Source organism: Amblyomma mixtum, chromosome 3 (genome assembly GCF_055824585.1).
Source record: "Amblyomma mixtum isolate Tamu chromosome 3, ASM5582458v1, whole genome shotgun sequence".
NCBI lineage: Eukaryota > Metazoa > Arthropoda > Arachnida > Ixodida > Ixodidae > Amblyomma > Amblyomma mixtum.
In genome coordinates this window covers 361,396,397-361,423,913 of record NC_143014.1, presented here as the reverse complement: position 1 = coordinate 361,423,913, position 27,517 = coordinate 361,396,397, and the positions used below count along the sequence as shown (strand labels likewise).

General features: G+C 48.3%; 1 protein-coding gene across 1 annotated transcript; it reads left to right on the top strand.

The window, feature by feature from the left end:
- The first annotated feature begins 12,443 nt into the window (after positions 1–12,443).
- On the top strand, positions 12,444–17,014 carry LOC149356551 (uncharacterized). Its single transcript, XM_089576371.1, is given in 4 exon segments — positions 12,444–12,648; positions 13,008–13,229; positions 13,433–13,545; positions 16,955–17,014. Coding segments are annotated over 4 exon segments (600 nt in total).
- The last annotated feature ends 10,503 nt before the right edge of the window (positions 17,015–27,517 follow it).

Here is a 27,517-nt window from a genome sequence, read left to right as displayed (position 1 = left end):
TTATGCTTCCTAAGGCATCAAGGCTGCCAGAACCGAGGCCCTCGTTAAGCAATTAAGCAGACAAGGAAAGGGGAATGAGGGGCTGGTTATAAACATGAGAGAAGACAACAGCCAGAGAAACCAAGGGGCACAGGGGATTTTTAATTCATTCATCCGCTGTGCCCCTTGGTTTCTGTGGCTGTTGGCTTCTCTCATGTTTATAACGAGCCCCTCCTTCCCCTTTCCTTGTCTGCTTAATTGCTTAACGAGGGCCTCGGTTCTGGCAGCCTTGATGCCTTAGGAAGCATAAGAGGGTTGTCACACAGTTTCCCCCCTCGCCGTTCTGATGACGTTCTACGTCACATCAGCGCTAACTCAGGACATGACACGTCCGCCGCTTAAGAGCGTGGGTGGCGCTGGTGAACACTCCGAAGGTTAGGTTATTTGTAAACATAAATACCCCCGAAAGCAGAAGGTTTGACAGCCGTCGCCGTAGCTCAGCGGTAGGGCACCGGACGCGTAATTCGGAGGTCGTGGGTTCGGATCCCACCGGCGGCATGTGGTTGTTTTTCCTTCTGCTTTTCTAATCAATTAGCTTTACGCGAGAACATATTCAGTAATATTATAAAATTGATCAACACCACAAAATAAAAAAATGAATTAAAAATCCCCTGTGCCCCTTGGTTTCTGTGGCTGTTGGCTTCTCTCATGTTTATAACGAGCCCCTCATTCCCCTTTCCTTGTGTGCTTAATGGTTATACGTTATTTTTTTAAATTCTTGTATGGACCACACCTTCCAAATTCACAGCCCAAATTAAAAATAAAGTGAATTCCTTTCATGAGTTTATACAGTATCACAACTAAACTTTATGCAGAGGCCTGTACTGACGCACTGATTTTTCTTTCAGTGCTTTACATGAACAATAACAGTTCAGCTTGTCCTACAGCCACAGTTTGTGTTCTTAGCTTTTTCTTTAGTGAAGCATTTCATACAATTTGCAGTGTGTCTGTTTCTTTTGAAAGTTCATTTATTGCTGATTTGTTTTGGTGTGCGCATTTGTTAATTTTATGGCATTGGTGTGCATGTACTCCGTTTTGGCAGGTGCAACACGCAGATTGTTTGACACCACAGAAGCATGTGTCGCAGATGCCACGAAGAGGTGGCTGATGTTCGCGGGGGACCAGGAAGGGGGCCGGACCGCAAGGCGTCATGCAGCCTTAATGGCTGCATCCAGCACTTGAAATATTCTGTGTATACAAATAAATGCATGAAGTTAACGTACTACCTGATTTTGGCTGTGTATTTAGTAGTGCTCATCTGTTGTCTGTAGAGTACAAAACAATATTCCGGATAGATGTGCAGAACGTAAAGCATGGGAACATTATTGCAGCTATACAAGCTAATGAATTGCAAATCTAGGACTAGATGGTTATGCCTCACTCGTTCATGGAGCATTGCAGGAAGTCTGCTTGCTTCTGGAACGTCGATATCTACTGCCTGAGTACAGGGCTGTTCAATGCACAATGGTTTTTTTTCTGCGTTTTCATGTTGTTAGCCCCTTTTGAACCCAAGGTTTGTTAATTTTATATGGCAGAAATTTTACTACACCATTTTCCGGGCTCTTTTTTTCCAGTTTATCTGAAAAACATCCTTCATCGAGATGACCTCGTGATTTGTCTGTTGCTGTTTGCCCAAGTCGCTGCAGATTTCTCTCATTCAGTGCAGCAGTGAGAATAAAATATACAACTGTAGATAAGATTAACAGCATAAAAATGCATTTGAAGGTTTATTAGGTTTGAAGGTTTATTAAAACGAAATACAAATGAGTTGTGAGTTTCATAAAAAAGTTAGTACAGTAGGAGGTCCCAAAGTGAAAACTGTCTGGGGGACCTCCCATCAGGAATACATAAGGAAAGTGCATAAGTTTGGCAGAGGAGCTATAAAAGTATACAATCAAGTTAAAACCTGTTAGTGTAATTTGCGGCAATGAATAAGTTATACAATAGTTAGCGGGCATAATTTAACAAAAAAGGCATAAAATAGCAAAACATAAGAGCAATAGAAAGAACACAAAAAGACATCAGATAACAATGGGCATTGAATAAATGCAGATATAATACACAGGCGGAGAAAAAAAAAAGAGGTTCCAGAAGATTAACAATATGACCGTTTGCTGTCAGAGTGGGGAACATAAAATAAGATGAAGGCAACCTTAAGCATGGCATGAAGCTGAATGGGTTGACAGGAGATGTTTTTTTAGTAAAGTGTAGAAAGCGGGCTGCGAACGTGCGGATTTGATTGCTAGTGGTAATGAATTCCAGGTTTTGATGGCGGAGAAAAAAGCAGTTTGTTTTCCATAATTTGTGTTCACTTTTGGTAGAAGCATATTATTTTGTTTAGAGAATCTAGTGTTATTGCTATTAGAAAGGAAAGATACGGAAAAACAGAGAAGTTGATTGTTATTATTGCGAGCGCGGTAGATTAGAAGACCTAACCTAAGATTAAGGAGGCATTTCAATGGCAGAATGTTTAGGTCAGAGTAAAGAGGTGAAGCAGTGGCTGTGTATGGGCTGAAAGATAAAATTCGAAGCGCTTGATTTTGAAGATGAGAAATACATGACATATGGCATGAATAGGTATTACCCCATGATGATAGGCAATAATTAAGGTGACTGTTAATGAAAGCATAGTACAGGGATAAGAGAACATGGCGTTGAAAGAAAAGTCTAGTTTTTATTAACACCCTTATTCCAAATGAAATTTTTTTACTGATAGATTTGGTGTGTAGATGAAATTTTAGATGACAGTCAAGCGTGATGCCGAGAAATGTAACGGATTCGGAGGCAGTGATAATATGATGTCCCAGATAAACGGCTGCTCTCGGGATGACATGCTTTTGATGAGAGCGGAATATCATGAAGGTGGTTTTTGTAGGATTAAGTGGTAGTAAGTTATTTTCACACCATAAAACAATATTCTGTAAGTCCATGTTTAATTTGTTCATTAGGCTTGTGAAATTGCTATCCTGAGTGAATAATGTCGTATCATCCGCGTAAAGTATACATCTTGTGTTAATTAAGGACAAAGGTAAGTCATTGATGAAAATGAGAAAAAGAAGCGGACCTAAAATGGAACCTTGTGGCACTCCTAAATTAATAGTTAAAGGGGAAGACAATGTTTCTTGTAGCTGGACAACTTGTATACGGTTAGTGAGATAACTGCGTAAAAGAGCTAGAGCAGGCCCACAGATGCCTAGAGATTCTAATTTAGTGTACAGTATAGTGTGGTTAATTGTGTCAAATGCTTTGGTGAAATCTAAAAAAACAGCACCGGCAAACAACCCATTATCAATATATTGCTTAATACTGTCTGTGAATTCGATTAAAGCTAGTTCTGTGGAGTAATTAGGCCGGAATCCAAATTGCTGATCTGCTAACAGCTGGAATTTAATGAGGTAGTTCATTATGCGATTAACAATTAACTTTTCTATTATTTTACTAAAGAAAGGCAATATAGTTATTGGACGGTAGTTACTTAGGCATTCTTTGTCGCCTTTCTTGAATATCGGCGTCACCTTACCTTTTTTAAGTTCAGTTGGAAAAACACCAGTCCTAAATACTAAATTAATAATGTGACTAAGAACATTAGACAGCTCACGACCCACCAGCTTTACTTTGAAAGAAGGAATTTCATCGATCCCAGGAGCGGTATTTTTTAGGCTAGAAATTATTTGGAAGACTTCGTCTGGTGAAGTAGGGCGCAAGTAAAGTGTTCCAACAGTTATTGAATTCACGGTGCCTCACCACATTTTAATAGTGCTGTAAATGTGGAGCAAAAAAGATGCGTACAGACTTTGGCAGAATTACAAAAATGTGCAATTTTTAGATGCCTGGTCCAATATACTCCTTTGCACCTTTCTTTGCAGAAGTCTTTTGCAGCAGTGCAATCAGCTGCTGTACTGTTGCATTTCACACCATGCTGCCAAGTGGCGATAATGGTGTTTTTTGAGACCATCATCTCCTAGAAGGGATTGTATATGTTTGAGATGTTTGGCAAGTGGTGGCCCCAAACTGCTTACAGAATACCTCACAGAATGGACCAGGAGGGCTAGAAGCAGCTGCAGGTACTGAAAAAACAAGGTGTGGAATGAAGAAGATGATACAGTACTACCAACGACGACGAAGCGCTAGCGCCGAGGTGAAGAAGAAGAAGAAGTCCGTAGAAGGCTCGTGCTGGAGAACTGCCGCTTGTGTGCCGGTCCCTCGCCTCGCTGGTTCCCGGACTTCTTGCGTCAGGGTCTTTATCGCTGGTGCTTCAACGTGTCAATAAACCGCTCTACATTTGGTGGAGGTTGCGGCGGTCACCTTTCCCCATCACCGTGGACCTTCGCAGTCGCACCATCCCGATGTCCAAGGCCGGTCAGCAGCCCCCCAGTCAACAGCCAGCCCCCCCGCCGGAGCCAGTCACCTGCTCCGGTGCCGTCCGGCAGCGGGACCCCGCTGTTTTCAGCGGCCACAGCGACCAGGATGTGGAAGATTGGCTGGAGTCGTATGAACGGGTGAGCCGCCATAACAACTGGGACGACCGCGTCAAACTCACCAATGTGATTTTCTACCTCAGCGACGTTGCGAACCTGTGGTTCCGGAACCACGAGGCCGACATTCCCACCTGGGCCGTTCTGAAGAGCACACTCGCGGAGGTTTTCGGTCGTCCCGCCGTGCGGAAACTGCGCGCTGAGCAAAGCCTGCGTGTCCGAGCTCAGCACACTAACGAGACTTTCACGAGCTACATTGAGGATGTAGTGGACCTTTGTAAGCGTGTTGACCCGGCTATGACCGAGGCTGACAAGATAAAGCATATCCTGAAAGGCATCGACGACGACGCCTTTCAGATGTTGTTGGCGAAGAGCCCCACCACCGTTGCATCGGTGTACACCCTGTGCCAAGGTTTCGACGAGTTGCGGAAACAACGCCTTTGTGCTCGTCGCTCTCCCCCACCTGCCGACTCCATCTCCGGCCTGGGCATCAACAATGACTTACTCGCTACCATCAAAGACTTCGTGCGGGACGAGGTCGCCAGGCAACTCTCGCTCCTTTCTCACCAACACTCGTCACCGCCCGTCCTCAGTCCTGAGATCCGGCACGCCATCACGCAGGAGGTCGCCGATGCACTTCCTTGTCTTCGGCAACCGGCACCCTTGGCTCCCCAGGCCGGTCTTTTCCCAATCCAGCCCAACCCTGTTGCCGCCCCGCTGAGCTACGATCCTGCAGTAACCGTGCCGCCTGAGCCCGCACCTGTGCCTCTCACCTATGCCGACGCTGTCAGAAGACCACCGCGGCAGCAGGCCTATGCATACGCTCCTCCTGCGGTGTCTGCGCCTGCTGCTCCACGACACCGTTTCGCGCCCGCTGCCTACAATCCTTGGCGCACGGCTGATAACAGACCTATCTGCTACGCCTGCGGTATTCCAGACCACTTCGCGCGCCTCTGTCGACGTACTATACCTGCGCCTCTGCACCCCCTGCCGGACTACCCCGGTACGGATCGCACCTTCCGCCCACCTTTCGAACCACCCCATCGGGGCACCTCGCCTGATCGCGCGCTTGGTCGCCAGCCCTACGTTTCCCACCGCTCGCCCTCCCCTCGCCGCCGCTCCTTGTCGCCCATGAGGCGTCGCACCGCCACCGCCGATTCGGAAAACTAGCAGCCGCAGTTCCTGGGGCACGAACTGCGCTCTCATCGCTCTGCTCAAGTCCTCGCCTTTCACCGCCGAATCTTCTTGACGTGTTTGTAGACGGCGTCCCGACACTTGCGCTTGTGGACACTGGGGCCACCGTTTCTGTTATTAACGAAAACTTCTGCCGTTCACTTCGAAAAGTTACCACCCCATCTTCTGGACTCTCCCTCCGTACAGCTAGCGCCGAGCCCGTTGTTCCTTCTGCCGCTTGCACAGCACGCGTCGTCATCGCCGATGTTTTATATGTTGTCGAATTTTTAGTCCTCCGTGCAAGCTCCCATGACGTCATCCTTGGCTGGGACTTTCTATCCCGCCATAGCGCCGTCATTGACTGTGCCCGTGCGCAGGTCGTCTTTTCTCCGCTTTGTGATGCACTCTTCGACGAACCTCCGATTCGCTGTGATGATAAGCTTGTTGTTGCCGAGGACACCGATATTCCCCCTGAGAGTGCTGTGCTCGTCCGTGTGTGCGCCGCTTCTGTTTCTGACGCCACCGTTCTCTTCAAGCCTTCCCCCCTCTTTGCCTCTCGCCGACTTCTCTCTCTTCCTTTCGCCGTCATCGACATTCACCACGGTGCTGCCGCAATCCTCGTCTCTAACACCTCATTCTCTGCGTTTCCCCTGCTTCGTGGCGAGTGCCTTGGTCATTTTGAACCCGCTGACTTCATCTCTTCCTTCGACACCGATGTGCCCTCCTCCAGTCTTGACCTCGCTGCCCTCACCCCACGTCGCGCTACTCCCGATCACCCACTGCCTTCGGACATTTTCGACCGCTCTATTGATCCTGCCCTCGACACAGCTCAACACGCGCAGCTTCTTGTCCTGCTCGACCAGTTTCGCTCATCGTTTGACCACCAGTCCTCTTCTTTGGGCCGTGCGACCACTGTCGAGCACCACATTGAAACCGGTACCCATACTCCTCTCCGTCAGCGCCCCTACCGTGTGTCACTTCCTGAATGCCGTCTCATCGCTGAGCAAGTGGACGATATGCTACAACGCGGCGTTATTCAGCCATCTGCAAGTCCTTGGTCCTCCCCAGTTGTCCTGGTCAAAAAGAAGGATGGCTCGATACGATTTTGCGTGGACTATCGCCGGCTCAACAAAATTACGCGCAAAGACGTCTACCCGCTACCCCGTATTGACGACGCCCTTGACTGCTTGCAAGGCGCCGAGTTCTCCTCTCTGGATCTCCGTTCCGGCTATTGGCAAGTCCCGATGTCTGAGTCCGACCGTCCTAAAACGGCATTCGTTACCCCTGACGGCCTATACGAATTCACCGTAATGCATTCGGTCTGTGTAACGCTCCCGCCACGTTCGAACGAATGATGGACAACATCTTGCGCGGCCTCAAGTGGAACATTTGTCTCTGCTATTTAGATGATGTTGTTGTGTTTTCGCCCGATTTTCCGACGCATCTCCAGCGCTTGCGCCAGATATTGAGCTGCCTCACCCGTGCTGGCCTCCAACTTAACCTCAAGAAATGTCACTTTGGCGCCCGGCAACTGACAATACTCGGCCACCTCGTATCCAAAGATGGCGTCCTACCTGATCCTGACAAACTCCGCGCTGTGGCTGACTTCCCTAAACCGATCTCTACGAAACAGCTGCGCCGATTTGTGGGCCTCTGCTCCTATTTTCGGCGCTTTGTCCCTAATTTCGCCTCTATCGTCGCGCCCCTTACGAAACTCCTCAATGGTCCCGCCGACCTGTCTACGTGGGACTCTGCCTGCGATGAAGCTTTTGCTGCGCTCCGTCGCCTTCTTACTTCACCCCCTATTCTTCGGCACTACGACCCCAGTGCTCCTACTGAGGTGCACACCGACGCAAGCGGAATTGGCCTCGGTGCTGTCCTGGCCCAGCGCAAGCCCGAATTTTCTGAATACGTTGTTGCGTACGCCAGCCGTGCTCTCACCAAAGCCGAGTCGAACTACACCGTGACTGAAAAGGAGTGCCTGGCCGTAGTGTGGGCTCTCACGAAATTTCGCCCATACTTATATGGCCGCCCGTTCACCGTCGTTACTGATCACCACGCCTTGTGCTGGTTGGCCTCCCTCAAAGATCCCTCAGGACGCCTTGGCCGCTGGGCGCTCCGTCTTCAGGAATTCGATATTACCGTAGTCTACCGGTCGGGCCGCAAGCACTCCGACGCTGACGCCTTGTCACGCTCGCCGCTGCCCTCTCCTGCGCCTTCTTCCTCCTTATCTGATTCCCTACTCGCAGCGCTCACTACTACGGACATGCCCAATCAACAACGCCAGGATCCATGGATTTCATCCTTGCTCGATGTCCTTCGTGCACACTCTACGTCCTCCTTCCCTCGGGCCCTTCGTCGCCAAGCTTCCCATTTTGCCATCCGCGACGATCTCCTATACCGCCGCAACTATCGTCCGGACGGCCGAAAGTGGCTCCTCGTGATTCCCCGACACCTTCGGTCTGAGATCTGTGCGCACTACCATGCCGACCCTCAGAGCGCTCACGCTGGATCGCTAAAAACCTACGAGCGCCTACGGCAGAGGTACTACTGGCGGGGCATGTACAACTTCGTTCGTCGATACGTTCGCTCTTGCACAGCCTGTCAGCAGCGGAAGTCGCCACCTCGACCCTCGACTGCCCCGTTACATCCATTACCATGCCCGGCTCGCCCTTTCGATCGTGTGGGCATCGACTTATATGGGCCGCTCCCCTTCACGACCGCCGGGAATCGATGGATTATCGTTGCCGTGGACCACCTCACTCGGTATGCTGAGACCGCTGCCCTACCTGCGGCTACTGCTCGCGACGTCGCCTTCTTCCTTCTTCATCACTTCGTCCTGCGTCACGGCGCTCCGCGAGAACTTCTCAGTGACCGCGGCCGTGTCTTCTTGTCTGAAGTTGTTAGAGAGCTTCTCGATGCGTGCCACTCAGTTCACCGTACCACTACTGCTTACCACCCCCAAACCAACGGCCTCACCGAACGATTCAACCGTACTCTTGGGGACATGATCGCCATGTACATTAGCTCCGACAGCTCTAATTGGGATCAACTCCTTCCGTTTGTGACCTATGCATATAACACCGCATCTCAGGCAACCACCGGCTTCTCCCCATTCTTTCTTTTATTCGGGCGCGAGCCTTCCTGTCTCCTGGACACAATCCTTCCCTACAACCCCGACAGCTCGGAATATACTTCCCTTTCTGACATTACCCGCCATGCTGAGCAGTGCCGCCGGTTGGCTCGCTCCTTCACCACCGAACGTCAAGGACTCCGCAAACATGAGTCCGATCAACACACGCCCGCTGCCCAATTCTCCACTGGATCACTGGTCTGTCTCTCTGTTCCGGCTGCGTCCAAATTTTCGGCCAAGCACATTGGTCCTTACCGTCTCTTAGAGCGTACGTCACCTGTGAACTATATCATCGAACCGGTGACACCTTCTTTGGACCATCGCCGCCGTGGTCGCGACGTCGTTCATGTCAGCCGCTTGAAGCCTTATTACAGCCCTCTCGTCGTCTCCTCGCCTTGAGTCGCCAGGATGGCTCCCTCTTTCCGCGGGGGCAGTTGGAATGAAGATGATACAGTACTACCAACGACGACGAAGCGCTAGCGCCGAGGTGAAGAAGAAGAAGAAGTCCGTAGAAGGCTCGTGCTGGAGAACTGCCGCTTGTGTGCCGGTCCCTCGCCTCGCTGGTTCCCGGACTTCTTGCGTCAGGGTCTTTATCGCTGGTGCTTCAACGTGTCAATAAACCGCTCTACAGGTGCTAGGAAAAAGCTAGAATATTAATTGGCCAACATGATTGGCCTACAAGCAAATAAACTGCTTGGATTCAACATGGTGTTAGAGTACAGGCCCTATGATGGCCCAGGGCATTTCCAATGATTGTCCATGCTTGGCCTTCCTTACATTGGCCAATGGTTGGCTTGTCACCCCATCCAAGCACAAATGTTGATTTGTGGCCAGCATTTTGCCAATCATGGAAGCATTGGCCACTGGTGATTTGCCTTGCTTGGGCCAATAAAATTCTGATGCTTGGGATATATCCAACTTTCTCAGGTAATTCATCTCTTTATTCAATCCGAAACCCTACACTTAGACTACCAGCTATAAGAACAAACTATGGACGACAAACATTAAACTTTCAAACAATTAAGATGTTGAACAGAACGGATTTCAATGTAGATTTCAACAAAAGATTGCCTGTATTCAAAAAAGAGTGTAAAAATGTTTTGGTTTCAAGCGGTTTTTCATTTGCTTTGTAAATACATTGTGTGTTTTTGCATGCGTATTATCCACTAGAAAGAAGGTAGCCAGATAAAAAAAAATAAAAAAAGAAATATAAAAAATATATTCTGTGCTTTCTCTGTCCCAAAGTTCACTATCTTAGCCTTGCTACTACCGTGTTTTTATGGATTTATTTACATTTCATTATCAGATGTGCAAATGTTTTGTTTGACTCCCAAGTGCAGTGCCGCTTGCCGAAATGTAATAATTAATATTTTGTGCTTAATTTGTATTGGGAGGCCGAGGCCACGTCAGGCGTTGTTACGCCTTTAGCTTCGGCCCCCCTTAGACACGTTCTAAGAGACAATTAAAGGAAAAAAAAGCGTAAAGAAGGTCCCAAAAAGTACCGAGTCAGGGTTCACGCCGGATACGCGTCTCCTAGCAGGATACGCAAAGCACCATTCAAAGCTAACAGCGAAGACGTGACGTTCAAATTTGGAAAGGCCAAACCTCCTCTCTCCCGTGGTTGCCAAAGAACAGCGCAAGCCCGAAGCTAGGTTCCGCCTGACCAAATAAAAAAAAGAAACAAACTGTAGTCTGCACCCCCCCCCCCCCTCCCTTTATGACACGGAGCGCTGGTTTAACTATATGGCCAAGGTTATCAGAAAGCGCCGAGCATGACGGACTGGATCAGGTAGCGCCTCTCAAGCAAAGGCAGGTCAAAAATCTGCGCCCTGCGCACACTAGCTGTAATGCCTTCGACGACCGAAGACCACACACCATGCCATATTGTAGCGCAGTCGTAGGCCACGCCTAAAATACGCATCTGCGCGCACCACTGCAAATGTATTGCACATGTAATATGAATCTAGAGGACCCCACAAAAAATAACCACTGTTCGAATAATAAAGAGCAGTCCCAGACATGGAGGCGTACTCACGAAAAACATTTGAAGTTTCAAGCAGGCTGCTTTCATCAGCTTTGTACAGAGTGAAGTCATCTGCATAAACAGTGACGGGTACCGATTCGCTTCCTGGCAAAGCCAGACCTCTAATGAGGGAGTGGCGATCAACTTCCAAGAGGAAAGGCTCTAATGCTAAGACAAACAAAAAGGAAGAGAGGGGACAACCTTGAAGGACGGCGCGGCCAACATCAAATGCGGTACTTTCCTGGACATCGAGGAACTGAGCGCTTAAAATATCCCTGTAGACCTCTATAATTAGAATCACAAAATAAGTTGGGAAACCGAGAGCATCCAGCGAACCTTAATTATAGTCGGGCTCTAAAAAGTCGAACGCCTTCTCTTGATCAAGGGAAACAAGAAGATCCTGTGATGGCCGCCGTAAAGTGTACGCTAGGATGTCTCGCGTTACGGAAGATTAACTACGTTTTCACGATCTGGGTTGGAGCAAACTTGGTGGCAAGAAGTGAGGGACAAGAGGAGTGCGCGAAGGCGAGGAAAGGGTAATTTTGCTAATACTTTGTAATCTGAATTCAGAAGGGTGATAGGGAGCCCATCTGCCGGACATGTCGACAAAGGAGTCTTTTGAGGAATAAGGACAATGCGGCCTCTTTTGAATGATTCAGGAAAGACATGCTGGGTGAAGCATTCTTTTAACGCTTCTGAGAAAATGTAGAAAGGCTAGAACCGCGCTGCAGGAGAATCAAATCACCCCTGTGCGCTGCCAGCACTTACTTAAAGAGAGCACACGCAACTGTGCCGCCCTGGTTGCACGTCACGACCTCACCTTTTCGTTTCTCGCGGCTTGTGTAGAGGCCCGTGGCAGCGCTGATTCCAAGGATGCGCTGCGCCAATCTTTTATTTTGCGGAAATGAAGAGCACACATGCACGTTTACGGAGGCGCATCGCACACATGGATCACGCAAGCGGGGCACCGAAGGGAGCGGAAGCCGCTCGTCGGCACTTGAATGGGTTAGAAGGAAAGGTGGCTGTCGGGTGACGCCTACACTCGGCCGTCAGAAAAAATGAGAAAGGACTGACTGAAAGAAAGAAAATTGGTGATGTGTAAGGAGAGACTGAATAGCTGCAATAGCTGTCCGTTATTATTGTGGCCCACCGCACGCAGATGGCGAAAATTGGAGAATGCTTAAGCATCGCCTGTAGGAGTGGAACGCGACATCGTGTTGCAGCGCTTCCAGGGAGTCCACGGAACGCCATCGCCTGTTCGGCGCAACGCCTTGCACGTTGAAAACAGCTTTGAACGCAACGCATTTTTGAAGGAAGGAAATGGCGCAGTAACGGTCTAACATCTCGGTGGGCACCCAAACCGCACCGTTACGGGACGGAGGAAGATGGGAGCGAAATAAGAAAGAGAAGCAGATGCCGTAATGAAGGAAATGAAAATTGGATTTGAGGAAAAAAAACGACGCAACAGCCATCTCATATATCTCGATGGACAGCCGCAGCTACCGATTGAAGGTCGCTGGTGCGAATTCCTGCCGCAAGCTAGGCTCTAACTTGACTAGTACGATTAAGCTGTACGAAACACTGAATCGCATGACGCCGTATGAATCCTCAGAGGTCAGCTACAGAAGAAGGGTATGAAGAGAAGCAGAGGCTCCTGCAAGGGATCTGTTACCTTGCAAGAGAATTTGGACACAAGTTTAAACACTGCAAGGCCCACGCAGCCGCAAGCAAAAGATTTGCTACAGGAGTGCGCGACAATGCCTGCGTCGCCGCTGCGGGAGTGTCACCCCATCCCTGTGACTCCTGTAAGAATGCATCGAATTCCTTTTCTATTTACTTTTCCAGCATCATTCTGCTAAGCATGATGTAAGTGAGAGCCATTTTGCTTTAATGTGGTAGGTAATCATTGTGGACTGGAGAAAATGAAAACAAGGAAATAAAACTGACATATATAAATAAAAGAAAAAATAGAACTGACTACAAGTATGCGGCGTTCTTCATTTGGTGGTGTTATTTTTTAAAGGTGTGTATAAATAAAACCTATGCCAGCACTTGATGTGTAGCAACTGGCCAGGGTCATGGCGTATTTGTGATGAAATGTAGTGTATTGGAAAGCACCAATTGAGTGGTGTAACAGAGGGTGCACATTTTCTACTCTTTTAAGACCCAACACCATCTGGGACTACCAACAACACTCCAGAAACTGCGTCATATTTGCTGCAACAAATGTGCGAGGGAAGCGAAGCCGCCGAAGACGAATATTTCCGCACTGATGCTGACAACTTTCAGGGCGCAGAGCAAATGCCTTGTGCGAGTGCTCTGACACCACAGGAACAGTAGCAAACTGAGTAACGTGAGCCTGCATGTACGTCTGAAATGAAGCGAAGCAAGGACACTTTTCAGTCCAGCTCTATAATACCAGGTTGCATATTCAAACAGCGTCATCAGTAGAACAGTTTGTGCCACTCGCATGTGCTAAATTATTTTGCGAACTGGCAAACGTGGATCTGTCTTGCTTTCCTGCCTTGCTTTCGGTGATTTGATGCACTGTCACGCATTAATTTCATTTCGGGAAATCTGCATTTGCAGAAAAACGGAAGCCAAAGGCAGCGCGTGCAGAAAATCATGAGTTTTTGGAAAGAAGATGGAGCCATGAAAAGGCGCTCAAAGAGAAAGACATCCAGCTTGAGATAGAACGCTCAGTACTTGAAACAGTCCACCTCGAAATGAAACTGAGACGCTGGGAGAAGAGGCAGGAAATGAAGGCCTTAAAAATGAAAAAGTAGTTCAAGCTGTGCGAGCAGCTAGAATTCGAGGCTCGTGTCACTGAACTCACAGAAAGACAGAAACAAAATGAGGCCAATAGTGCAAGTAATAAGCACTAATAAACTTGTTGAATGTGATTTCACACAAACTGTACAAAGAGTGATATCAAAATAGAATAAAATCTTTATTTTTATATGCCCTTAACTGCATCCATCAAAACTCACCTATACAAACTGAATGCAAGAAATGAGCACGTCACTGCTCCTTGAAGTGCGACGAAATTGGTCCACATATGACAGTGCAAGCTGACTGAGCACTTCCAGCAGCCAATACATGCCAAAGCTGCTTCTTGGATATTATGTCCCACTGCGGCTGGTCAGTAGTTATAGCGCCCAGTGGCTGATTACTCTACTGTACTCACTGTACTCTAACCTGTACTGTACAATGGGAGTGCGTATTCAGGAACCTCAGAGAGTCCAAATTTACCTGGAGCTCTCCATGGACTTCAGCGTCTCTCAAAGCTCAAGTGACTTCGGCAAGTTACACGCCCCAAACATGATGAAGCACATTATGAATACTAAGAGTGCTTATTTGGTTCACATAAGAAAAATAATCATTTAAAGTGAAGCAAGCACTTTGCACGATACAAAAAAGTTCAGTTAGTAAGCATTGGACCAATCCTCACCATTTTTAGCTGACTGCTTTGGGTGGAGGTAATCAATGAAGCATGGTGAATCCAAGTCAAATTAGTTAGAGAATTGGTTACCATACATGCAAGCATAGCAGTTGGTGAGAATGATGGCTACCCTGTACATCCTAGGCAGAGCCTGCAAAAGCAGCCTTTATTTTTTTTTTAAATCAACAAAAGCAAACTGGGAAATTACTCTCCCGAATCCCCATTCTACGGCCTGCCTAACTGGCAGACCGTGCATTGCAGCACACAAGTTTTCTTGAGCAGGTGTGAGCCTTGCACCTCCATATGGTTTCATCAGAAGCGGCCGCAGGGGATATGCAGGGTTCCCATATATTCTTACGTGGCGGCCAGCCGAAGAATAAGGCGCGATGAATGTTGAACAGATTATTTACTCGCCACTGGCCTAGAGCGAGTGCTTCGTCCCGCGCTACTGCCAGCTTCATCTTCGTCACACTACCCGGGGCCACCGAGCGATCGTCTCAATCGTTGACAGAGACGCGCGAAATGGTGATGGTTTTGAGAGGAGGGTTGAACAGTAAGTAGCAGATGGTGCAATGCTGGCCGCCACGATGAGAAAGATGAGAGACTGAGTCCCGGTCTATGAAGCTTTCGGGCCGCGGGTTGCCAGGAGTCAAAGGCCGGGGCCCCAGGCAGCGCCGAATGGCAGGGACAGGGGAACGGTGTCTTCACGTGTGTGTAGCGTCTCGGGTCGGTGGGGTAGGTAGGTCGGGTCGGTCGGGTCGGTCATGGCGTCGGGTCCAGTTCGTCGTGTCGGATGGTCGGAGCGGGCAACGCGGCGGGGGAAGCAACGGCGAGATCGGCTCGAGTCGGAACAGCTGGGGCAAGCCGGGCGACGCAGGCCAAGGACTCACGGCCGACTACCAACGGCTGACACAGGACGCCGAAGCTCCAGGACCAGGATGCTGATGATTCCCCGGCACCTCACACAAAATGTTACGTGGCGGTTAGCCGAAGAATGAGGCGCGATGAACGATGAACAATAGATGATTCAATGGGCGCTGGCCTAGCGCGAGCGCTCCGTTGTTGTTGTTGTCCTCAAAATAATAGTGCGTACCCATGCGGGGGATTGGCCAAGACACAGGCGGTGACTGACAGGTGCTCAAAATGTTAAACAATATAATGGTAATAATGATAATAATATTAATTAGGAAACAAAGGAAGGGAACTCAGATTTATAAATTGAATTAAACTAAACAAATACTATGCGATCGGTGACTGATAGAGGGAACAGGGCTAAACGGGACATGTTTAGGATAGCTTTTGTGGCAGAGAAACATTGATCATGAGAAAGAGCTTAGGACGAAAGCCGTTTAGTGTCTGAACGCAAAGTTTGAATGGCGGAGTGCACATTCCAGTTACTGTGCCCAAGGGAGGAAGCACCAAGAGACAGAACAACCCCAGCTGCCAGACTTAGACCTAGCTGTCGTAACGGATCTCTAGCAGGCGCCTCCGTAAAGAGGAGGAACGGTGGCAGGTCAACAAGAAGTGACCTATCGTTTCGGGTTCAGCGCATAATGGGCACAATGGGGAGACCGCCAGACCAGACCTGCAAAGGTAGAAGTTTAAGTGAGGCACGCGACAACGTAGACGCGTAAACGAAACCTCTAGCTTGAGTGATCGCCAACTTTCACTGCACCACGGGTAAAGGAGATGCCAGAATTTGGGAAAGGAGGTCAGTGCTGATGCTGCAAGTCACACCATCCGGGCCAGGGGCCGCGGGTGGAAAGCGGGATACAGTGTTCGAGAGCTTCATGAGTGTGACCTCCTGGAAATCGTCCAATGTGGCACCACTGCCAGCTTCGCCTTCGTCAAACTCACTGCATCATTTCCAGGGAGCAGCTCCTCAAGGGTCTCGTAAAGTTTGCTTTTTCTCAAGACTCCTGAAATGAAAAAAAAAAAAACCTAGTGCATAACATGTCCTATAACATGTCCTAAACAGCAATGTTCACAGCAGCACATCTGGTCAGCAGACACTGAATATAATAGTTTATAATAATAATGTGACAAAAAAGACGAAGCTGGCAGCGTGCGCTTGTGTGCTATTCGGATGTCCCAAGCCGCCGATCCTCTGTGTGGCAGATTACCTCTACTGCACATAGGCAATACGAACACTTGGTTGCGTAATATAGAAGACGAAGCTGGCAGTGGTACGGGACGGAGCGCTCGTGCAAGGCCGGCGCCCATTTAATCATCCCACAGCCATCAGTCATTTTGTCTTATTCTTCTGCTGGCCGTCATGTAATATCATTGCATATTAAATAGGATTAAACTTATTGATTAGTTATACACACTCCATGCTTTCTTTATGTTTTCAATGGTATGAGGTACCAAACAGAGAAAAACAGGAGAACGGAAAGGCAGGCAGTTTAACTAGATGACACCCAGTATGCTACCCGACACGCAGGAAGAGGAAACAAAGGTAGAGAAAGGACACAAAGAGGAATAGGAAGTCATGACACGACAGACATGTGCAAAACTAAGTTACAACAAACATGCTGATTGGAATATATCGCAATGAAACTAACCAGCATCATGCCTGCTGCCTGCATATGGCCCGTGAAGCTGACAGATGAGCCCATTGGGGCACATGAGGGTTTGATATTTCAGTGCGTGGACTCTTTTGTGCCCAGAGAAGTGCACTGTTTGACCTTCTGACGGGCTACGTATGGGCCGTGCTGTTCCGTAAATAAATGCCTGGCAGTTGTCCAGGGGAGCACCTTTTAAGTGAACCGCCTAAAATCAGTTAGAGACAGTGAGATGTGGTTAAGCTTACTTAGTTAACGTAAGAAGTTGGGCTAGTTGGTACGCATTCATGGTTAACCAGCGTAAAAAGACGAAGACGAAGAGAAGAAGACAACACGACACAAGCGCTCACTCGCAACTGGAAAGGCCCGAAATTCTCCTTTGACCCTTCACTTTCTGACCTGGACAAGCTTGCAATGGCCAGGAATGTTGCTCGTTTGGGGCCCGATGGAAAAAGAGAGATGTGTGTCTCGGAATGTGTCAGCGTTTTACCGGTCTGAATGTAGGTCGTAAAATTCTAAACGATGGGGACCCATCATCAAATACCTTGTTTCCAAGAATTTCCGTATAATCACTTGTGACAAAGAAGGGTTCTTTGCTATAATGCCTGCCAGCTTTTTCTCTGTAAGGCCTGTACAGCTGTTAGGAAAAACTTCAAGGCTCTGTCTGTTCAGCATGACGAGGTAAAAGCATTTGCTGTTGACCTGTTAAAAGATTTAAATTTGCTCTCACTGTCGCGTGCCGTTAGCAAGTCAAAAGGTGCTCAGTTGCAAATTTTTTTCACGATTAAGACTCATAAATCCAAAATGCCTTTTCGCGCCATCGTCTCTGAGCGCGGAACGTGGCAGCACTCCGTGTCCAGCTACCTTCAGCGGCAGCTTTCCTCGCTGCAACTGAATGGCCCCTTCCATGTGCGGAATTCGGAACACGTTGTGCAATTCCTAAAGGATCAAAACCCTGGTGAATGTCTCGCCTTTAGCATAGACATTGAAGACGCATTTTATTCCATCCCACGAAATGCGTGCTGGAATGCTTCCAGCGCTGCATCGTTGAGGACATTGATGAAATCAATACCAGATCATATTGTTGCACGTAGGTTGAACATTTCGTTGAATTACTGTCTTTTTTATCTCCGGTCAACCTTTGTGGGCTGGTGCAATAACTTATGTGTTCAAAGTTCTGGTGTATGTATTGGTTCTTCCGTTGCGCCCAATCTTTGCGATATTTTTGTGAGCCGTTTTGACAGAAATGTAAAAACTAGCCTCAGTGACCTTCACTTTCGCATATTTAGGTATGTTGATGACTTTCTGGTATACACAAAAATAAACAGCTTCATTAGGCGCGTTGATGATATTTTAAATGTCTTCAAAGAAACTAGCTTTGGACTGTACTTTTATTTTCAACTTCCAGAACAGCAAAAGCTTCAGTTTTTAGATCTGAACTTGCCCTTTTTGCCTGATCATGTCTGCTGGTGTTACGCGCCCAGAAGTTCAAAACCACTGTTGAATTACTCTTCAGCGCAGTCAAAAACCATGAAACAATTTGTAGCAGTCTCTTCACTGAGATCGACCCTCGTAAATTCATGTCCGCACAACGCTCAAAAAGCTTTTGATGAACAGGTAGCTAGGCTGAGAGCATCGGGGTTCCCTGAAGTGGCCCTCTCAAGTATATGTGATAGGCTTCCAAGTTATATCAGGTCCCACACTGCAAGCAGTAGGCACAAGCGTGAAAAAAATTGGAGGGGGCTTAGCATTGGTCAAGCCTGGTAGGTTGCGAAAGCGAGCGCAGCGCCTCTAACGGAAGGAACGCGGCGCGCCGCGTCTAAAGAAGTAAAGTTGTGCGCCGCGTCTACAGGTCGCGCGTGGCTGCCGGCCCCCGCTGTTCGACGACTCGACTTGGTAGCCCATCTCTCACCCTGGCATGACGTCAGAGGTCATTCTAAAGGTCAAACTTGGCTACCGGCCGCCGCTACGCGAAACTTCGTTTATGAGCGTAGTATTGCTTTCGCAATAAAAGAAAGGTTGCCGTCGTCCCGTAAATTCATAGAACTTCACATTGGCTGAAAAAGTAAGTGGACGCTGTGATGTTGACGTCATTTTCTCCGCCCCTGCGAAGCTTTCCCGTCTGTGCGCAGCCGTCCAAATACGGGCGGACGCAACAACCCGTCCCGTCACCAAAGTATGTGGCATTAAGCACGTTAACAAATATGTTGAATGCTGTAAAAATGTAGTCTACAAAATTCCTATGACCTGCGGCCATGCTTACATCGGCCATACCAGCCGCTCCTTAACCATACGCCTTATGGAGCATAAGAATTTCTTTAACGAAGACCGCTCTAACCTGTCTGACCACTGCCGGGCATGTGACCGGCTAGGAAAGCGGAAGCGATGCACGCCAAAACTTTGATAGCACCATTTTTCTTTTTACACGCCATAATCAACTAACACGGGAGCTAAAGGAAGCGTATTGAATCGATGGCACTTGATTTTGTCTCGTGTAATTCTTCTTTCGTGCCGATATCTACTGCATCGCTTCAGATCTCTTGTTGATGCGCGTTTAATCCATTCCTGATGAGAATTCTTGGTGGGGCGTCACTGAACCTCGGTCTCTTCCTACTTTTTATTTTCGCCTTTTTGTGTACAAATTTCTTTTTTCCTTATAAACGTTCAGTTGCAAGTGAGCGCTTGTGTCGTGTTGTCTTCTCCTCTTCGCTTTTTTCGTTCCTTAACCATGGAAGCTTGTTTAGCCCTTTATGGACTTCAAGGGGTCTGAGTGTTAATGTTTAAACCCTGGTAACCCTTAGCAAAACAGGGGATGTGCTAAAAATGCATTGCAAACAGATTGTATTAATTTCGTATCTATTTTGCATTTTCTGTCCCTATGCTTAAACTGCAATACGAATGCTTTCTAAGTATACTACGAATAATGTTTTGAATGTTCTTAAAAATACGTGAAAAGTACATTTTTGCGCGCTTAGCATATTTATAATGCATTAAAAATATACTTGATATATACATTAAGTACGCTAGATTGCATTAGAAATAGACTAAAAATATACATTTAATACATTAAAAATATATTTACATGGGCTTAAAAAAAGCCCACGAGCCACGACAAAATAAGACGGGTTAATGCTTGAACTCCTGAACAAATTGTGCATGCGTAGTTATCAATCAAGAGGGCTACGAGATTATAAAGTCACGCGATGGAACGGGAAGGGCAAAGATACCTACACAAAGCAAATCATGACGAAATTTACTCAGCAAACAAGAAATGCCCCGCAGTGTACTAAGCTTGGCTTGCCTTATATACCGGGTGTTTTTTTTTTAGGTCCAAAGTTTTTAAAGAGAGGTAAATTCCTTTAGATTTATTTTAACCCTGGGGCTATACTGAGGGCTACGGCGGACGCCAGGTAAGAGGCAAACTACTTTAATTAGTTCGCTGATTAACTGAATACGTTAATTAACTTTTAAAATTTTCATTTTAGGGGATATGTTTTATTAGCAGAATTGTAGATCGTCTTCCAAACAGTCCAACCAAGAAAAAAATAATGAAAAAATTATTGCACGCGTTACGAAGCGAGAAAAAGTCATCCTGGTAGGCAGCTTCATACTGTAGCGCAGCGTCAGCGAGCGCCTGTGACGTAGTTCGCTCCGCCCTGCGCTTTGTGTCAATGCGTTTTTGTTCCAACGCGGCATTCCGTGAGGCCGCGGAACGAATCGCAACAAGCAGTGATAGCGCAGGCCGCCCGTCCGGGCTTCAGGTGATATCAGCCGTGTGACGCAAAACGCAGGGCGGAGCCAACTCCGTCAGAGGCGCTCACCGCCGCTGAGTTAGGGTGTGAAGATGTCTACCAGGGTGACTTTTTCGCGCCTTGTAACGTGCGTGAAAAAAATTCCAATTAAAATTGTTTTTTCTCGGTTGGATTGTTTGGAGGACGATCTCCAATTCTGCGAATACAACATAACCCCTAAAATAAAAATTAGAAAAGTTTATGAACATATTTAGGTAATCAGCGAACTAAATAAAGCAGTTTTCCTCTTGCCTGGCGCCCGTCGTAGCCTCCAGTATAGCCCCAGTGCTAAAATAAATCTAAGGCAATTTACCTTTCCTTCAAAATTTTGGCCCTTCTAAAAAAAACACACGGTATAACCACCGAGAGCGACGCACTATCTTGCCCGGTGAGGCGTTTTTTGCGCAAAGACTGTAGGCTCCCAAATTATCGCAGAAGTTTCTTATTGGTCACGTTCGAATCTGGAAGCCATCTAGAACCGAACTGCTAGTTACAACTTGCGTCAGGCATAGGTCAGGAGTCGAACTGTCAGCAAACAGATACACGGGCGTCTAAGGGAGCCGGCTGCCTTGCCAGTCTGGGTCCTTTTCGCTGGCATATTCGGGCCCGGAAGTGCCCAAGGCGCCTTTGCCGGTATAATGCTATCACGTTCTCCGCACGTCGTGTAAATAAGTGGTGATTAGCTTCGGCTGATTACCTGCTAGAAGTTACCATAAACGAAAGGACGACAGGAAAGGGAGACTTTTCACTCTTCCCTGAAACGTGATTTCGAGCCGGTTCCACGGTAGCTTGAAGTGTAATGCGAATTTGTTTACGCGGAATGCCCGTTTGATAGAATTTAAGTATACTTTAGACGGATTAACTGCGTATTTACGAAAGTGCCCTTCAAATACATTGCCAACCCCAAAATGCGATTTCCCGAAACATGATTTCGAGCATTAGACTGTTCGACGGAAAGCTTGAAGTGTGCTGAAAACATGTAATGCGGACTGGTAATTTGCTAAATTTAAAGTATTGTTTGGACGAATTAATTGCGATTTACGGAAGTACACTTCACATACACTGACAAAATGTGAATGTCATTTCCGAAGCATGATTTCGAGCCCTCGACTGTTAAACGGCAGCTAGTAGTCGGCTGCAAATACGCTTCAAAGTCTTGCAATAAAAATAGCGCCAGGACACAGGACGAGGACGGAGAGAGGACACACACGGCGCTGAACTCGCAACTGCGTTTATTGTAAAAAAACACGCAGCTTTTCAAGGCAGGGCGTCAAGAAAGCGCGCGCGTGCGCTTTGTCAAAAATGCACTTGTCGGGTATTAAATTGTCTCCTAATCGCACGTGTGATTATCGGTGCTAACCACCGTTTAGCAGCTTCATTTCCTTAGAGGACAATGCTACTGAAGGCTGGCTGAGACATCTGTTTCCTTTTCTCAATATATGAAACGCCTCTGCTACTTCCCTCGTGCTACGATCATTATGTATGAGCAAGACTTCGCTGTCGACAAGAAACGGGGTGCACTTACACTCGAGACAATGCTTGGCCAAGTTTGTTGAACACTTTCCCAAAGAATTTTGGTGCTCCAAAAGCCGTACATTAATGACGCGACCTGTCTGGCCAATATAAGTACGGCCACAGGACAGAGGAATCTGGTAGACCCCAGCAACCTTACATGAGACGAACTTGTTTGCATGGTTAATTTTACACCCTGTTTTCTTCCCATTCCATCTCTCTTCCTTTGAACAGCTGCCCCAACCTTGCCTACCTTATTAGGAGCCGAGAACACAAAGTTGACGCCGTACTTAGCCCTCACTTTCTTAAATCTGTGCGAAAGGTAATGTACGTACGGCATAACAGCTATATTATTTGTTCTATCGTCCACACTGGAGCGCTGCTAAGGGTCACGTTCGAGGGTTTTCAATTTTTTCATGATCTTTTCCCCACATGACACAAGAACTGAGTCCGGGAAACCGGCCTCCTTATAGCGGTGTACCTGAGCGCATAGGCTAGTCTTCATTTTGTAGGAACAGGATTTCTTTAACGCAATACTCATGCACCCGGTTACTATTCCGTTTTTTACTAGTTTCGAGTGGCAGGACCTATAGTTCAACAGGGGCTTCTCGCTCCGAGGGGAGTATTGCCAGCACACGTGGTCTTTTTCAAAGACCAGCAGTAAGTCCAAAAATTGTAGTGTGTTATGCTGAGGAATTTCATGCTTAAATATCAGCCCGGACCCGTTCTTTACAAAACAATCTAAAACACTTGACACGGTTTCTGCCTGAGGGGACTTCACAACCACAAGATAATCATCAACATACATAAAAATGCGTATGAAACCACCTGCCAATTCATTCGCCACTTCCTTGTCGACATGACTAAGGAAAATGCTGCTGAGCACCGGGGCTACTTTTGATCCTATACACCCGCCAGACTTTTGCAAGACTGTCTGGTTTTCCCAAGCGACGTACGTATTCTTGAGATAGAAGGAGAGGAGTTCCAGAAAGGATGCGGTAGAAATTCCGCATCTATTTTGAAAAGCATGCTCGTCATTTTTTCGTCATCACTGTGCGAGGAAGAAGGTATACTTGCACTACATATAATTTTTGTAACTTTTTCTGGGGCCCTATCAAAGATACCCGTGCTTCTACAGAGTTTTTTGAGCCCTTCATAGAGTCTGGTGAATCTGCGGTGCACCATTTGTCCACCAACTTGTTTCAGGGCAATTATTTCTTAAACTACAAACAACCCCTTTCTGGCAGCTGTCCTCGTCTGTCTTTTCTAGACATGGTCGTGAGGGAACTTTGTGCTGATGCATTCTGTTTTCGCACTCTTCGCTTTTCCTTTTAGATACCTTTATAACCTCTCCGCAAGGCAGATGGCAAACGTTGAGATCGGTCATTACTTCCTCTACACATATATATGCAGCCTTACCTACCCTTTCTTGATACCAGTTTATTGAAGCGAATTCAGCGGATGTAGTTGAGCCCACTGATAGCGGTAGCAGATATAACGAACGCTCGCGTATTACAAACGGCTGCGGTGATACCTTCAAAATATGCTCAAGGGCTATGACACATACAACGAACAACTTTGGCCGCACCACTCGGTTAGAGCCAACGAGGAGGCGTAGTAAGCTACCCCAGACGTTGAAGAGGTCGTGCTTCCAATAAGCGCGGAAATGAAAGAGCGCCTCTGATCCTTCCCGACACCGCCTCTGAAAGAACACGTCGACCCAAAAATTCAATAAAAAAATTGCGAGGACACTTCGGCAACTTTGGCAAGTGTTCAGAGGCGAAAGCCGAAGACACTATGCCGTGAAGACTGCCGGTGTATAAGACGTCACACCGTTCCCCTGGCTCTATTCATACCCAAATTACACATCTTTCGGGGATTTTAAGTGCTAATTACCCTTAACTGCACATTTTTTTTATCTAATTTGGCAAAAATCCGACGTTTTTCCGTCCATTTTGTGGCAATTTTCACTGTGCGGTGACGACATTCGGTGGATGTGACGTCACACTGTTCCCGTGGCTATATCGTCGTTTGCGCTATTTTGACGCAGTTTTGCCATTTTTGACTGTAATTAACCAACTAATTACTGTACAGCCATAAAACGAAGCATCTAGGTTCATTTTTTTCTGTTCTATCTGCAGCAACCAGGCGTTTTCTCCTATCTTTCTTGTTCCCGAGTTAACACGACTTAAACGCTGCCAAAGGTGTGACACACTCTACTAACGGACGACAGTATGAGCCATTAAAAGCTTTCGCCCTAAAAGCGGTACTGCCATGCGCAGCGCTAACCGGAAAGTCCAACGTTCGGTAGGACTGTAAACGGTAACGTAAACACGGTAACGATATTGTAACGTACTTGCTGACGAAGGGGGGCTTTATTAGCAGGCACGAAAGGGAAGGCCAGCAAGCTAGGGCAACAACACCGACAGACTCCACACGGCGCGCGCCCTACTTCGTCGTCGTCGCCCTACTTCGTATGCGCCACCTGGCAATACTAGGTGGCATTATTCCCCCCTTATGAAGAAAGAAAAAAAAGAGCGCTGTCGCTGTCGACGTAAGGGTGATACAAAAAAAACAAAAAAACAAGCAAACTGCCGCAACTGAAGCGCGCGAAAACATCAGCACGGTTGCGTCACCGTGTATAGTACGGCTTAAGCCGCACAACGTGCACAGTGTCAGAGTCGGGCTGTCGGCGTCGCGGTTGCGCAGCACCGTCCGGAACCACTTCATAGTTAACCTCACTCACACGCCGTACCACTCTGTAAGGGCCAAAATAGCGGGAGAGCAGTTTCTCACACAAGCCTTGGCGACGAACAGGAGTCCACACCCAGACTTGGTCACCGGGTTTGTAGTCAACCTGTCGGAGGCGAAGGCTGTAACGGCGCGCATCCGAGCTCTGCTGTTGCCCCATGTGCACGCGGGCCAGCTGACGGGCTTCTTCAGCACGTTGGGCAAACTGTTGGGCGTCTGGGGCGAGTTGGTCATCCTCTGGGCACGGGAGCATGGCATCAAGCATGCTCTGGACTTCGCGTCCGTACACAAGGCGAAACGGGGAGAAGCGCGTAGTTTCCTGCAGGGCGGTGTTGTAGGCAAAGGTGATATACGGCAGGACCTCATCCCAAGTTTTGTGTTGAACATCTACGTACATGGACAACATGTCCGCAAGGGTCCTGTTTAATCGTTCGGTCAAGCCATTGCTCTGCGGATGGTAGGCCGTGGTCTTGCGGTGTGTTGTGCAGCTCAGCGGAAAGATGTGGTCGATTAGTTGCGCTGTAAACGCCGTCCCTCTGTCTGTAATCACGTGCGAAGGAGCGCCATGTCGCAGGACGATGTTCTGCATGAAAAACTCTGCGACTTCTGAAGCTGTGCCACGAGGGATCGCCTTGGTCTCGGCGTAGCGAGTCAAATAGTCGGTAGCAACTGTGATCCACTTATTGCCGCTCTGCGACAAGGGGAAAGGGCCGAGGAGGTCCATGCCGATCTGGTCGAACGGAGCGCGAGGGGCAGTAACGGGCTTCAGAAAACCCGCCGGCTTAAGTGGTGGCGTTTTCCGGCGCTGGCATTCTCGGCAGCTTTTAACGTATCGTTTGACATCAGCAGAAAGTCCAGGCCAGTAATACATGTTCCGCACTCTGGCGAGCGTACGTGAAAAGCCCAAGTGGCCAGACGTGGGCTCATCGTGGCAGGCGAAAAGAACGTCAGATCGGAGGTCGGCTGGAATGACGAGAAGGTAAGGTCTATCGTTGCCTCTCGAGTTCTTCTTGTACAAGAGACGTTGCCGCAAACAGAAGGAGCCAAGACGTCGAGAGAAGTGGCGAGGTATAACCGTATCACTACCTTCAAGAGCGTCAATGAGAGGGCGAAGGTCCGAGTCCGCCCTCTGCCGAGTCAGTAGGTCGGAGGCGGTGAGGGTACCAAGGAAGCCGCTGTCGTCATCGGGCGCTGCGTCGGCAGGATCAACTGGTGCACGCGACAGCGTGTCGGCGTCTTCGTGTCTGCGGCCGGACTTGTAGACAATAGTGATGTCAAATTCCTGGAGCCGTAAGCTCCAGCGTGCCAGGCGTCCAGATGGGTCTCGCAAATTTGCCAGCCAGCATAGGCAGTGGTGATCGGTTACGACTTTGAATGGGCGGCCGTATAGATAAGGGCGAAACTTCATGGTGGCAACACGACCGCAAGACATTCTTTTTCAGACGTGGAGTAATTGCTCTCGGCGCGGGAGAGAGTACGGCTAGCATAGGCGATAACCCTCTCAAGGCCCTCTTGGTGTTGAACAAGGACCGCGCCAAGACCGATGTTACTGGCGTCGGTGTGGACCTCGGTATCGGCATCTTCGTCGAAGTGCGCAAGAACGGGAGGTGTTTGAAGGCGCTGGCGGAGCGTAGAGAAAGCGGTCTGTTGCTCAGTGGTCCAGACAAAGGAGGTGGTATTCCTGGTGAGGCGCGTCAACGGCTCAGCAATCGTGGAAAAGTCAGCAATAAAGCGCCGATAATACGCACAGAGACCCAGGAAGCGCTGGACAGCTTTCTTGTCGGTCGGAACGGGAAAACGTGCGACGGCGGCAGTCTTTTCGGGGTCCGGCCGCACTCCCTCAGCGCTCACAACGTGACCAGAAATTTGAGCTCTTCGTAACCGAAATGACACTTCTGGGGCTTCAGGGTAAGGTCTGCCGAGCGGAGGGCTTCGAGGACAGCCCGCAGGCGCTGGAGATGTTGGTCAAATGTTTCCGAAAAAACTACGACGTCGTCCAAGTAAACAAGACAGCTTTGCCACTTGAGGCCTGTGAGGACGGTGTCCATCATCCGTTGGAACGTAGCCGGGGCGGAGCACAAACCGAAAGGAAGCACTTTAAATTCATAGAGGCCATCTGGAGTCACAAAGGCGGTTTTTTCGCGGTCCCGTTCGTCTACTTCAATTTGCCAATAGCCGCTCTTTAAGTCAATGGATGAGAAGTACTTAGCGCGCCGTAATCTATGCAGCGAGTCGTCAATGCGCGGCAACGGGTAGACATCCTTTTTGGTCACACTGTTCAGTTTGCGATAGTCGACACAGAACCGGAGAGTGCCGTCCTTCTTCTTAACAAGGACTACAGGTGAAGACCACGGGCTTTGGGAAGGTTGAACAACGCCATCGTCAAGCATTTCCTGAACCTGAGTTTGGATAACCGCCCGTTCTTTAGCAGAAACACGATAAGGCTGCTGTCGTATAGGGCGAGCGTCGTCATAGGTGATGATGCGGTGCTCCGTGATGGGTAGCGAAGCACGACTTGTATTCCTTCAGCAGCTGTTCCAAAGCCAGGCGTTGCTCCCGAGACAGGTGGCAGTTTATGTCGACGTTTTCAAGGGAAGGTTCGTCAGTGCCAGCT